Genomic DNA, 14,946 nt, shown 5'->3' on the forward strand with positions numbered 1-14,946 from the left:
CATTTGTCCCCTTCTTGTTGTTGACCTACTGAATGTACATTAGTAAAATGTAAGGGTCAGATGGAAGAGAGTATGACAGCAGGATCAGACTACACAGACTTTGTAGTCTGTTTTTAATAATAATTTGCAAATTTGCTTCAGTTTTCATTTCATATGGATTGGAACAATATAAAAAAATTGTTTAAAGCCATAGGGAGTGTGGAAATACAATTTAGCGATGTTTATCTCTGTATAAGATATATATATCAGTGCTCATATTATATGTTGAAGTTTATACAATGTCTCCTAAGTATTAAATAAACTAGATTTAAAAAAAATATATTAACATATGATTTAGCAATACTAGCAAGACCCAGAAAAGTCTTTCTGCCTAATTTTGCCATTTTATACATGAAATGTGGAATAACTGACCTTTTTTAGAAGATCTTGTATAGCTTTCTGTTGGTTCTCTTCCCCTGCATCTATTTTGTGCCTGCCAATAGAGCTCATCAATTGAGTCTCTTGTTCCAGAAGAGCACAAAGGGCTGCTTTCCTTTCAGCACCAGTATATATTTGATTAATTTGTTCCACCTCTTCTTTTCTCCATACTAAAAACAAAACACAAATATGTTCATTGATATAAAAATTCTCATTAATTAAATATAAAATCTAAGGTTGTGAAAATGAAACAGAAAAGGTATTATAAACATCAATAATAAAATGATTACTAAAGAGGACCTATCAGTTCCCGGTAAACCTCATGAAGTAATAGGAGACAAGAATATTAAATATTTTTCAAAATATAAACGATATGTATGAATATATATAGGAAAATTAAAAAATGTCCTCTCCTAATTTAGTGATAAAAGCTCTGCCACTATGAGAAAGAGAGACGACTTCAGCTGAGTCTCCAAATTTTGATTGTTCTGAGATTTTCTGCTTCTAAGTTGGGAATGTCCACTGTGTCAGAGAATGTGAGTGTGCATCATGTGTACAGGGAACATCTCTGCTGCTATATTACTTCATGCTGGATGTAATTATATTAGCAGCAATGTAAAATGATTATGGAGAAACAGGAGGCGGGGGCTTAAAGAAGACGCAGAGGTAAATCCTGTAACAGCTTTCTCCTCAGTGACTTATGCTGTGTCATGTCCATGGCCGCGGACTGTCAGGCTCACTCACCTCCTGACGGCCGCAGCCATGGGTCTGCGAGCGCTTGCTCCAGTCTCCTCCTCAGGAGACGCCAGCGCTCACTTCCGCTTACCTTGGCCGGGTCCCGTAGGGTGCGCGTGCACGCTCGTGCTCGCTCTTAAAGGGCCAGCGCGCACACCGGAGTTAAATGTCAAAATTAGCCCATGAGTACCCTTGACTATAAGAAGGGCCCAGCCCCTTCCTCCCATGCCTGAGCGTTGCTGTCGTACCCTAAGTTTGTCTACGCAAATGGTCTCCTAGTGATCTCCAGTTCCCAGTGTTCCCCGTTCCTGTACCTGTATCCTGTGCTACCTGGTCAAGTGCCGTGCTGAGCTGTAGTCGTGCTGTGCTGTATTCCACGCCTGTCCTGGAACACCACGTCTGACTGCTGCCTAAGTTCCAGCAAAGCCTGTCATTGCTATTGTCCGAGCTGCCACAGGTACACTATACGAACTATAGACTGTGACCTGCGTCCTGTTGGCCAGCTGCCATACAGTCAAGGCGGTACGGCCCAGTGGGTCCACGCACCCAACGTTACATGTTGGTTCTGTGTGTATGTAGTGAGACTCAGATTAACTCTTTACAAACAGCTGTGTCCTCCTCCAGCAGAATAACCGTTTACAAGCCGCTTTCTCCTCTAGCAGATTAACCCTTTTACATGCTGCTGTGTCCTCTTCCTCTAGCAGATTAACTCTTTACAAGCAGCTGTATCCTCCTCCTCTACATGGACTGCATTATATAGGGTTGCCACCTTTTCACCCAAAAATTCCTGCCAAGATAAAAAGGGGTGTGGTTTTGGGGCATGGCTTAACACCGATTGTGATTTGACACTTAGACCTTGGAATAATTTATTGTTTGTAAATTGAGTGCCTGGTCAGCCAGTCACATAAGGTGTCAAGGTTAGATAGCGATATTCAGCCCTAAGAGCCTATCCTTAATTTAAATCCCGGTGGTAGTAATGGTGCCAGTGTAAACGCTGCCATCGGTCAGTCCGCAGTCTAGTGTAGACGATGTCGCCAATCAGTAGACAGTCTAGTGTAAACCTTGCAGTCGCAACTACGCCGACATGTCAGCGCTGTTTTTAAATTAAGATTATTTTAAAGCTGTTTGGTGATTAATGACTAATACACGCAATACTGTGCGGCCATTAACCAAACTGCTTTTTGCTGCTTACAATTTGAAAACCGCGACTTTAAAGTCAGCGTGGTTTTGGTCGCTGTGTGTGAAAACAGCCTTAGAATATATTCAGAGGGAATATTCAGAGATGTAGTGGTCATGTTGCTGTTTATTGCAGCGACTACTACAAAATCGTGTAAAATGGGATTTGGCAGTAGCCGCGACAAAACAAAGCAACATGACCGCTTAATCTGAATATTGAGTACCCTACGTAGTAGTGTTTCAAGGATTCCTAGTCTCCATACTGCGTAAACTACTCTGAAGACTGACTGAAGCGTGAGAAAAGACGAGAGGATAGGAGACTGGAGGGGCACACATCCAGGGAAGGGTCTGTCTGCACAGCCACCACAGCAGCTACAGGTACAGGGTGTGAGCTGCGGCTGACACCAGTGACTGTGAATGTCCAGCAGTCAAACTACTCTCAGCTGCCCATAGCCTGCTCAGCGGTGGCCCGAGCCAGTCAGGCAAACCCAACATTTTGTAAACGGAGCAGCCGAGGCCGAGCAGGGACTAACTGCCAGCATAGGTCAGTCTTTTCTTCCTTCCCTACCATGCGCTCCTGACTAAGGGTATGTGCACACAAACTAATTACGTCCGTAATTGACGGACGTATTTCGGCCGCAGGTACCGGACCGAACACAGTGCAGGGAGCCGGGCTCCTAGCATCATAGTTATATACGATGCTAGGAGTCCCTGCCTCTCTGCAGGACAACTGTCCCGTACTGTAATCATGTTTTCAGTACGGGACAGCAGTTCCACGGAGAGGCAGGGACTCCTAGCATCGTACATAATTATGATGCTAGGAGCCCGGATCCCTGCACTGTGTTCGGTCCACTACTTGCGGCCGAAATACGTCCGTCAATTACGGACGTAATTAGTGTGTGTGCACATACCCTGACTCTACTTACCCACCAGTGTGCAATGGAAGGAGGAGTCTTAAGTCCCGCACCCATCAAAGGAGGGGAGGAGAGTCCAGCTCCTGCTCTCCATTCTCCTACTGTCCTGCACCGTGGGCTGCCGCCATGAATTAATGCGCAATTGCGCATTAGCCGACGGATATTATAAAAATTACTGGTCATGAGTTTTGGTGGTACAAATTAAATACTGGCACCAGCAACCTTAGCTGCATAATACTCAGGGAAATCTTAATACATGGTTAAAAAATAAAAAATAAATCCATGCTCCTGGTTGGAGTTGAGAACATTTTGTTGTCGATTTTCATTTTGCTGATTCATCACTCACTACGATGCATTGGGGAATTAATTCACCAGGTTTAAGATTTGTTTTGGGCGAATTAATGAGAACATTTTTTTTACCCTTGTGTTCTATGGACCTGCAAATCGACAAGACCAATATTACCTGCATTTAGCAAATATATAGTGGAAGATACCAGTTCTGCACAGGCGAGCTACAGACTGTATACTTAGGCACCTAATATTGCCCCTTCGTACTAATGAAAATGAAAGATTGAAACCCACCTAACCCCGTTCCCACAATTTCAAGGCGCTGCCTGCCCCAGGAAATCATGCTAACAACCTCCCGACCTTTAGTATACAACAGGCCTAAAACAGCCTGTTGATTAAAAGAGTAAGAGGGGCAGGGAGCCAGTGGCTCTCTGCTCAGCCATACTAAGTAGAGCTCTCCCAAGGGTCCGAAGCTGGTGGGCCCCCTTCCCCTCCATGCCCTGTCACAACCCTCCCAACTGAGATCATTAAGCGCCTGACAACCAATCAGATTGCTTCTAATAGTTCAGAAAAGAAGAGAAAGTGGTCCTGAACACGGAAGTTTACCACCTTGCCTGACAGAATGGGTGCCAGTGGCCCCCCACCTATCAGACATAAATATCTGCAGTTAGTCTCAATATCTCTTTGCATGTCACATGATCCATACACATTAATGCTGCTTTAGCTATCACTGTACCTACATGCTTATGTGTGAGATGGAGGAAAAACGTCAGTCACTGGTTAATTTATTTTCCTGACTAACAAAGTAGTGGCAGTTCAATCCAAAAAAAAAGATTTATTTTTTTTACATAGTAAACCCGCTATTGTAAAAAGCACCAGTGATGTTACAATCAGTCACTGGGTCGGTTAAATGTAAGTCCTACTCCTAATTTTTGTTCACCTTTTATTTTTTTCCTTTTTACACCCAGAAAGACAGGTTTGGTTGTAGAGGTTGGTTAAAGAAATAACCAAAACATCTTGTTATCATTGTAGACAGAATCTTCTTTATCCAAACACTATACTAAATGGCTGAATATGTAATTTTACCATCACATAGAATAAAAACAAATTAAGAGAAAATAATAGAGGCACTGCCTACAGCAACGATTTAGATGCTTGCTTATGTACATTTTCTAACCTTCTCTTACAAAATGGCAGCTACCATTTGACTAGTTGCTACAGTTAACACCATCCTTCTCCTATATCTAACTTTTTAAATATTATCCTCACTTGTCACATGTCCTGTACTATGCAATGCAGTACTATATACCTACATTCAAGAGCATGATAGAGCAACTCAAAGTCTTCTTTGTTCTTTGGGTTCATTCTGCGCTCATATTCTTTTCTGAGCCTCTCCTCCTTTTCTTTTCTTTTTCTTAAATCCTCTTTTTCCTCCCATTCCAACCGTAGCGTCCTTTCTTCTCTCAACTGTTGCACCACTCTTTTGGAGTGGAAACGTCGAAAGTAGGTCTGTATTGTAATTACCTGAAATTATACAAATAATTATTATTACAAATTATCCACACAAAGTCGTCTCCAAAAGGAACAATTACAGAGATGCATTTACAAGACTAAATTGCTGCTCACATCTGCGTCTGAGGCTCCGTTAGAGGCCTCCGTGGCAGTTGTGTTGAAAAATGCACCAAGAAATAGCGCAGGATGCCGCACTATTTCTTCCAGTAAAATGACTAACACCCTCACAGAAACCTGACAGAACCCATTAAAGTGAATGGGTTCCGTCAGGCGCCGTTAGTGTCCGTGATGCAATGGCTGAGGCACTTACATTTTTTCTTCCGTTCCTGTGACAGAACAGAAGAACGGAATAACTTAGCGCAGATGAGAACTAAATCTTAGTGAATGCTTCAGCCACTAAGGGTATTCAAACATACTTTGTTTGTACTGCTAAATCCTTATGTATAGTAGCTATGTGCTGTCCTTCTTTTGTAAGCTCAACCATATGTGCTCCAGTCTTCTCCTACCTACAGTCCCTTCCACCTCAGCAGGACAAACACAAACAGTGACGAATTGACAAAATGCCTATTAGGAATCATAAATAGGAACATTTGGCACCAGGATTGAAGGGTGGTGGGGAGCCTCAGATAGTTAGGTAAAAATAGGGATAGTTTACATTAGGGGTTTCTTTGTGCAAAATGGCACTGGCCACATAGCTGGCGGTGCCAGGTAGCCTAGGGAGAGGTAAGAGAAAAATAGAGGGGCGGTTTGGGTGAGAAGATAGGTGAAAAGTTAACTGGGTGAGGGGTTTAGCGGTTGTATAGTGTAAGGGGGGGGGGATATGAGGGACTGCAGGCTAATTTTGTTTCTACTTAAAAGGTAAAGCAAGACCCACCCAGCCCTTATTATTGTGATGTAGTAAGTCATGATTGCGGCACTTCCCACACACATGGAGTTGATAGCTTTGGGCCACAGCGAGATAACCACGGGACGTGCAGCAGGGTTTCTCGTCTGGTTCCCTGTTTGCATAGACTCGGGCAACCACAAAGGTTGGTCAGGATGGATCAGCAGTTGCTTGGGGGGAGCCAGTAGATATGTGTGGGCACCACTGGCTCCTTGTTGGTGGAAGGGCCGGGAGGCAGTCATGCCCCGGCCCATCATTTGAGGTGCTGCAATCGGTTAGGTTCACCCAACTGAGCTTCATGTCGTTATAAATAAAGAGTAACTAGTGCCACAAATGTTTTTTCCATAATATTGTTATTGCGTGTTAGATGAGTGGTGGTTCAACATGTGCACTCCTTATGGATATGAGACATGCTTAGAGCCTACACCCATTTCTTAAGTGGTCCCGAATTTCCTGCATAACAGAGTAAACAACTCATGCCCCCATAAAAGTGTGTCAGTCATAAACACCCACATAACAGAGTGCATGCCACAGATGTCCTGATGCACACACAAGCCAAATAATAAGACAGGAAAAAACAGAAAACTTCAAAGGTGCTCCCTCCAGTAGGAATCCACATAATCCAGCAGTGGGTATAAAGCACAAATATTTATTGTCTCTTCTGAGACAATAAATATGCATTCCAAGGCTAAATGCACACGTTGCGGAGTTTGGTGCAGAAAATCTGCATCAAAACCACAGGTAAACGCAGGTAGTTCCGCAGGTAAAATACGCACCTAAGGGCTTGTCCACACACAACGGAATCACTGCAGAAAATTTCTGCAATTCCGTAGAAAGTCAAAGGCTTTCCACTGTGGCAAAAACGCAGCATTTCCTGCGGTATTTACGGCAGAAAACGGTGTATAAATTGCTGCGTTTTTCCAAATGTTGGGAGGTGGAGACATCTCCTATGAAAAATGCAGCAATTCTGCACACTTTCCGTAGCAGGAATTGACATGCTGCAGTCCGAAAAATACGCACAGCAGGTTACGCAGCATGTGGATGAGATTTGTTAAATCTCATCCACTATGCTGCTACTGTATTCTGCTGTGTATTCGCCGAATGAAATTCCGGCCGGAAAAAAACGCGACAATTCCGTTACGTGTGGACGAGCCCTTATAGTGCTCCAGATTTTGGTGCGTTTTTTTTTTTTTTTTTTTAACTAGTCAGATGCAATTCACAAGCGGAAAGTTGACATGCTGCGGATTTTAAATTACAATTTACATGCAGAAAAAAACCACAACGTGTAGATGAGATTTCATGAAATCTCATATACTTTCCTGGTACTGTATTAGGGTATGTTCACACACTAAAAACGTCTGAAATTACGGAGCTGTTTTCAAGGGAAAACAGCTCCTGATTTTCAGACGTTTTATAAGCCACTCGCGATTTTCGCTGCGTTTTTCCCCTCTGATGTGACCAAGGTGGCTTTTATTGTCTCCCTCCTCTCTGGCAAAGCCCTGGCATGGGCGAACCCTATCTGGGAACGTGAGGGGCCGGAATTTTCGGACCTACAATTGTTTCTGGAGACTTTTCGTATGGTATTCGAAGAATCGGGCCGAACGTCTTTTGCAACTGCAGCAGTCTGACCAGGAGCGGCAGTTCAGACGTTCAGCAGGGTTTTGTCTGTACTGTGGCCACAAGGGACATTTTGTGCGTCAATATCCACAGAAGCCGGGAAACTCCAGCACCTAGGGTTGATAGGAGAGACTACCCAAGGTGGATCCTCGTCAACTGCTAAATTCTCTCCCAAATTATCTATTCCCGTGATTATCTTCTCTGGTGAAGACTCGCATTCTATCCCCGCTTATCTGGACTCTGGAGCGGCTGCAAATTTCATTTAACACGCCTCAGTAGACTGTCTCCACTTGGCCACAGTAACTTTTGAGAAACTTCTGGCGGTCGCTTCTGTGGATGATCAACCTCTACCAGACCCTATTCTTTCCATCACCAAACTGCTGAGGCTACAAGTAGGAGTTTTTCATTCAGAACAAATAGCTTTGTATGTTCCGCCAAAAGCTATTAACCCCATCCTGCTGGGACTGCCATGGCTTCGCCAACACGCTCCTGTCCTCGACTGGAATTCCGGAGAGGTCCTCTAATGGAGTTCACAATGTCTTCACCACTGCCTGCCTCAGGTTCATCCTGTTCTGTCCCCACTGCATCAGTCACTCTCAGAACTGCCTCCACAGTATGCCTGTTTCGCGGATGTTTTTAGCAAGAAGGAGGCAGAGGTCCTTCCTCCTCATTGTCCCTACGATTGTTCTATAGAATCGTTCCCTGAAGCTTCACCCCCTCGTGGACGGGTTTATCCTCTGTCCTTACCCGAAACCCAGGCCATGTCGGCTTATGTCAAGAAGAACCTCGAGAGGGGGTTCAATAGGAAGCCTTCTTCACCGGCAGGAGCCAGATTCTTCTTTGTTGAAAAGAAAGATGTATCACTCCGACCATGTATCGATTACCGTGGTTTAAACCAAATCACGGTCAAAAACAAGTACCCCTTGCCGCTAATCTCCGAGCTCTTCTATAGAATTTGTGGGGCCAAGATTTTCACAAAGCTGGATCTACGTGGGGCTTATAACCTGATCCATATCCGTAAGAGTGATGAATAGAAGATCGCATTCAACACCCCGAGACTGTCACTAAGAATATCTCTTGATTCCCATTTGGACTGTGTAAGGCTCCAGCTGTGTTTGAGGAATTTGTGAATGACATCTTCCAGGATCTACTGTATGTCTGTGTGGTGGCATATTTGGATGACATCCTTATTTACTCACCAGATCTGACGACGCATCGGATGCATGTTCACCAAGTCCTATCGCGGTTAAGAGGGAATAGCCTTTTTGCCAAACTCTAGAAGTGCGTCTTCGAAAAGAAGTCCTTGCCCTGGGCTATATTGTCTCAGATCATGGACTCAAGATGGATCCAGAGAAGGTGAAGTCCGTCTTAGACTGGCCACGTCCACAAGGTCTTTAGGCCATACAGAGATTTCTTGGGTTCACAAATTTCTAACGGCAATTCATCACAAACTTCTCGTCTCATACTGCACCAATCTCTGCCCTCACCAAGAAGGCAGTGAATGTTAAGGTTTGGACCCCTGAGGCAGAGTCGGCATTCACCAACCTCAAGAGCGCCTTCACTTCAGCCTGCGTTCTTCACCATCCTGACGTGACTCGGCAGTTCTCGCTGGAGGTTGACGCTGGAGCACTAATGTTTCAAAGAAACTCCAAGGGTAAGGCAGTAGCCTGTTGCTTCTTCTCTTAACTTTTCTCTCCTGCAGAGTGCAACTACTCCATTGGGGACCGTGAGTTACCGGCGATCAAATTATCCTTAGAAGAGTGGAGGCACATGCTAGAGAGGGCTATTCACCCTATCATCATCTATACCGATCACAAGAATCTCAGGTATCTACAGTCTGCGCAACGACTGAACCCTCGTCAAGCCAGATGGTCGCTGTTTTTTGCCAGATTCCAGTTCCTGCTTCACTTCTGTCTTGCAGATAAAAATGTAAAGGCCGATACCCTATCCCGGTCATTTGAGACTGATGACTCTGAGGAAGACCCCCAACATATCATTGATCCTTCCAGGATTATTGCGGTTAACCCTCTGCAGATTAGAGACATTCCTCCTGGAAAAATGTTTGTTCGTCCTGCTGGCAGGAAGAAAATTCTCATCTGGGGACATAATTCCAAGCTGGCTAGGCACTTTGGAGTCCATAAGACACGGGACTTTATCTCTCCTTACTACTGGTGACCGACGCTGCCTACAGATGTTGTGGACTATGTCTCCTCTTGTACCAACTGTGCCCAAAACAAGTCTACCCATTCCAAGCCTGCTTGTCTGCTCCAACCTTTGCCTGTTCCTAATGGTCCCTGGCAACACATTGCCATGGATTTTATTACCGACCTTCCTCCTTCTGCTGGATGTTCGTGGTGAATTGCTTTTTTAAAATGGCACATTTCATCCTTCTGTTTGGCCTTCCCTCAGCTCCTTGTTTGTCAGATTTTTTTTTTTCAGCATATCTTTTGTCTGCACAGAGTATCAACCATATCGTGTCTGACTGGCCTGTACAATTTATGCCTAAATTCTGGAGAGCCGTGTGTAAACTTTTGGATGTAAAATTCGACTTATCACCCACAATCTAACTGCCAAGTTGAAAAGATTAATCAAATACTGGAAAATTATCTTCGTAATTTTATTTCAGTTTCACACGAGAATTGGGTGCATCTTCTTTCTTGGCCCGAATTTACTCGTAACAACCACACCAGTGAGTCTACTACTTCTTCCCGATTCTTCATTTGTACAGCCAACATCCACGTGTTCCTCTTCCTGTACCGACTACATCTCAAGTGCCTGCAGCTAATTATTCTTTTTGGAAGCCTTCTTCACATCAGGCAGCAAACCAAGTCATCGATCCTGCAGGCAGTGGACGCATGAAGAAAAATGAAAAAAGAAACAGAAAACTCCCTACTCAGTTTCTTCCCAGAGTCAAAGTCTGGTTATTGTCAAAGAATATTCATCTGAAAACCCCCTCTTACAAATTCGCTCCCAGATTCCTTGGTCCTTTTTAAATTCTTCAACAAATCAACCCTGTATCGTACAAGCTACAGCTGCCCCCCACTCTCAAGATTCCTAACTCGTTCCATGTGTCTCTCCTGAGGCCTGTGGTCCTGAATCGTTACAGCAAATCCCTTGGCCCTGCAATTTCTCCAAGTGGTGCTTCTGATGTCTTTGAGGTAAAGGAGATCCCGGACTACAAGAAGGTAGGGGGGAAAATCTTCTACCTGGTGGACTGGAAAGGGTTTGGTCCTGAGGATAAGTCGTGGGAACCTGAAGAGAACGTTGATGCCCCTTCGCTCATCAAAAGATTCCTTCTACGCAGTGGCGTAGCTATAGGGGCCGCATCGGTCGTAGTTGTGACCGAGCCCCTAAGCCTAGGGGGCCCACAGCCACACAGCGCTGACAGTGTTGGTCCTGGTTCCAACTGTATCTGCGTCGCAGATACAGTTGAATTAAACGCTGGAGCAAGGAGCTGAGCCAGGCGCGATGTAGTGACGTCACCACGCCTGTCTGCGCTGAGTCAACCATAGCACAGGCCAAGGGAGGAGAAAGATCTTCTCCACTCATCGTGGGAATGGGGATAGGTAAGTAATTATTTTATTATTTTCTATTAGGCACATATGGGGGCACTATACTGGGTATGGGAGGGAGGCTAATATGGTGGTAGCTATAGGAGCATCATACTGTATGGGGGCATTATAGTGTATGGGGCAGCTATGGTGGCATTATACTGTGTGGGAGCATTATACTGTATGGGGGCATTATACAGCATGGAGCATTTATGGGTGGCATTATACTGTGGGGGCAGCTAAGGGGGCATTTTACTGTGGGGGCATTATACTGTGGGGGGCATTATACTGTGTGGAGGGCAGTTATGGGGGGCATTATGCTATGTGGGGGAAGCTATGAGGAGCATTATACTGTGGGGGCAGTTATTCGGGGCATTATACGGTGTGAGTGTCAGCTATGGGGAGCATTATACTGTATGGGGCAGCTATAGGGAGAATTATACTCTGTGAGGGCATTATACTGTGGGGGCAGCTATGGGGGCATTATACTGTGGGGACAGCTATGGGGAGCATTATTCTGTGGGGGCAGCTATGGGGTGCATTATACTGTGGGGGCAGCTATGGGGGACATTTTACTGTGTGGGGGCAGCTGTGGGGGGCATTATACTGTGTGGGGGCAGCTATGGAGGGCATTATACTGTGCGGGAGCAGCTGTGGGGGGGGCGTTATACTTTGTGGGCCAGCTATGGGAAGCATTATACTGTGTGGGGGCATTATACTGTGGAAGCAGCTATGGGGGGGGCATTATACCGCGGGGCATCCATGGGGCCTGTTGGGTAAGGCGGCTGGGCATAGGCGCGCAGTGGTCTGGTGGTGTTGGGGAGGAGTAGGGGGGCCCAAGGTGAATTCTTGCACCAGAGCCCATGAGCCTTTAACTACGCCCCTGCTTCTATGCTCTGGTCCTAAGAAGAGAGGGCATAAAGGGGGTTACAGTAACGCTGACGGCGGCCGACCATCGCCATCCTACAGCCCCTGGCGGCCGCCAGCAACTCTCACCACAATGCCGGCGTCTCCTCCTCCCCGGGGACGCCGGCGTGTGTTTCTTCCTGCTCCTCTAGGGTGCACGCACGCTCTGGTGGTCTCTTAAATGGCCAGCCTATCCCTGTACACCCTGGGATATTTAATTTTGCTTGCCCTCTCCTCCCGTGCCTGAGCAATGTTGTGTATTTTCTATATTTGATTTGCAAATGGTTCCTTAGTTGTATCCTGTTTCCTGTATCCCGTATCCTGTTTCCAGTATCTGTGTCTAGTTCTAGTGACTAAGTCGTGTATCCGAGACGACCATCTGTGTCCGATGCCCGTGCCAAACCGAGTGTCTGTGACGACTTCACCATCTGTGTCCAGTGCCCGTGCCAAACTGAGTGTTCAAGATGACTTCACCATCTGTGTCCGGTGCCCGTGCCAAGCCGAGTGTCCGAGACAACTTCACCATCAGTGTCCAGTGGCAGTGCCAAACAGCGTGTTCCGAGACTACTTCACCATCTGTGTCTGGTGCCCGTGCCAAACCGAGTGTTCCGAGACTACTTCACCATCTGTGTCCGGTGCCCGTGCCAAACCGAGTGTCCGAGACGACTGCACTACTCCAGTCCGGTGTCCTAGCTAAGTCTAGCGTCCGTGATGACTGCACTACTCCAGTCCGGAGTCCTAGCCAAGTCCAGTGTCCGAGACGACTGCACTACTCCAGTCCGGTTTCCTAGCCAAGTTCAATGTCCGAGACGGCTGCACTACTCCAGTCCGGTGTCCTATTTAAGTCCAATGTCAGAGACGACTGCACTACTCCAGTCCGGTGTCCCAGCCAAGTCCAGTGTCCAAGATGACTGCACTACTCTAGTCTGGTGTCCTAGCCAAACTTCATTATCCTGTACAGGCCTGCTTCCCCCTGACTATCTGGCATAAACCCATTTCTGACTTACCAGGTACTTTATCATTATGTGGGTCCACATGCCTGCCAGTTGTTACAATTACCTAATAAAGAGTGATGTCCATATTTATTATTTTTAGACCACTTTACTACAGATGTCTCCATAACAATGCGCCAGCAACTTAAGCCCCTGTAATGATGGGGGTAAGGAAACAGACAAGTGAGCCCTAATCTACCCGCCACTCAGTCCCTGCCTACTTGCAACGACCCGCCCTAGGCGACGGGGTACAACTGGGCGACGGTCCCTACGCTCAATAAGTGCACGACAGACAAACAGACAAGGGTACACAGAAGCAAGGGAAAAGGGGCAACACCGTGAGCAACAAGAGAGGTGAACAAGCCGAGTCAAACCAGGAGTGTACGAGGTACCAAACGCAGAGCAGGAGAGTAGTCAGTAAGCCAGGGTCAATATGAAGCAGGGTCAAATGGTACAAGAAGCTGCAGCAGGGCCAGGAAACAAAACGAGAAGAATCACAAGCAAGGAGGAACAGGAAAGGCAGGTATAAATAGACAGAGGGCGGGAGCTAGCTCCGTCTGGCCAGGCTGTGATAGGCTCTCCCACTCCTAAGCCTGCCATCCTGAGTGGTGGAAGATGGAGTCAGTCTCACAGACATAGAAGCAGGTGCAGACTGATTACCTATGGGCATGGATACAGAATCTGTGCCTGGCAGATCCTTAACAGCCCAATTACAAGTTACCAGCCACAGATGTCCCCATCACAATTTACTGGTCTTATATGTCCCCTTTAATGCTGCCAGCCACAGAAGACCTTATAAGTGGCCAGCCAACGATGCCTCCATAAAAGACCCAGCTACACTTGCCTCTTTATAACCATTTAGAACACTGAAATGGATGTATGTGGCATGCTTTGCACAGCACATTAATTTTTTCACATGATATTTTTTGGGTGGCTCCAAATTTCCTACATAATAGTGTGCCAACCACATATACCCCCATGACAGCGTGCCTACCAAGTGGCAGACACAAACCTTCCCCATAATTGCCAGCCACAGAAGCACCCGTAAGTGCCAGCCTCAGATGCTCTTTAACAATGTTCCTGTTGCGGCACTCCCCTGTCACAGATTCTCTACGTTGTGTGGCAGACACAAAACCCCTCCATAAGTGCCATCGACAGAACTACCATAAAGGATACCACAGATGCCGCCATAAAAAATATCTAGTCATAGACTTACAGCTTTGTACCTGCTGAGACAGCTGCGTTCATTATATATATGAAAATGCTTCCATGGAGGAAGTGAAACGTTGCTGTGTTGGGTGAATAAACTTCATTTTTTGCTATGGAGTGCTGCTTCTTTGCTCGATTTTTTCCATATATATATATATATATATATATATATATACATATATATATATATATATATATATATATATATGCAAACCAGTGTTTCATTTTCTGCATCAGACATGCTGACTATTAGAACATCAGACCTGTATTATAATAAATAATATAATATATATTATTTATGATATATGTTATAATATAAGCCACTATAAATACTGTCCTTTAACTTTTTCTAAACATTTTTTTTTTTTAAATCATATCCTCCCACACATCTAAAGGGTTTGTTCAATAATAGCCTTCTTTTACCCACTAGATATATTCTAAGGTATTGAAGAAGCCAAATGTGAGCATCTAGTCACTTACTGCTTTCAGCATTCTTGCATGGAATTCATCAGCAGTCACATACTTCTTTGGCTCTATTAGTTTGTCTGTTATATTTGTTACGTAGCAACCAATTTTTGTCATTTGTGTGGCCATTGTATTCTTTGACTGTTGGGATTTGTTCTTTTCAAAAACTGTCTAAAAAGAAAAAATTAGATTTTAACATGTATAAACAGTACAATAATGCTAATTTAAATACAAGTATATTCAGTATTAGTAGAAATAGGAGAAGTACACATACGTTTCAT

The 14,946-nt window shown here is 45.2% G+C and overlaps 1 protein-coding gene across 1 annotated transcript in view; it reads right to left on the bottom strand.

Moving 5' to 3' along the window:
* The window catches only part of IQUB (IQ motif and ubiquitin domain containing), a 40,583-nt gene that overhangs the window by 14,231 nt on the left and 11,406 nt on the right, over positions 1-14,946 (bottom strand). Inside the window, exons 7-9 of the mRNA XM_075857167.1 lie at positions 14,681-14,836; positions 4,844-5,054; positions 412-587 (exon numbers count right to left, since the gene is read on the bottom strand). Coding sequence (XP_075713282.1) covers positions 412-587; positions 4,844-5,054; positions 14,681-14,836 — 543 coding nt within the window. The remainder of the gene's footprint in view (positions 1-411; positions 588-4,843; positions 5,055-14,680; positions 14,837-14,946) is intronic.

This window comes from Rhinoderma darwinii, chromosome 3 (genome assembly GCF_050947455.1).
Source record: "Rhinoderma darwinii isolate aRhiDar2 chromosome 3, aRhiDar2.hap1, whole genome shotgun sequence".
Lineage (NCBI taxonomy): Eukaryota > Metazoa > Chordata > Amphibia > Anura > Rhinodermatidae > Rhinoderma > Rhinoderma darwinii.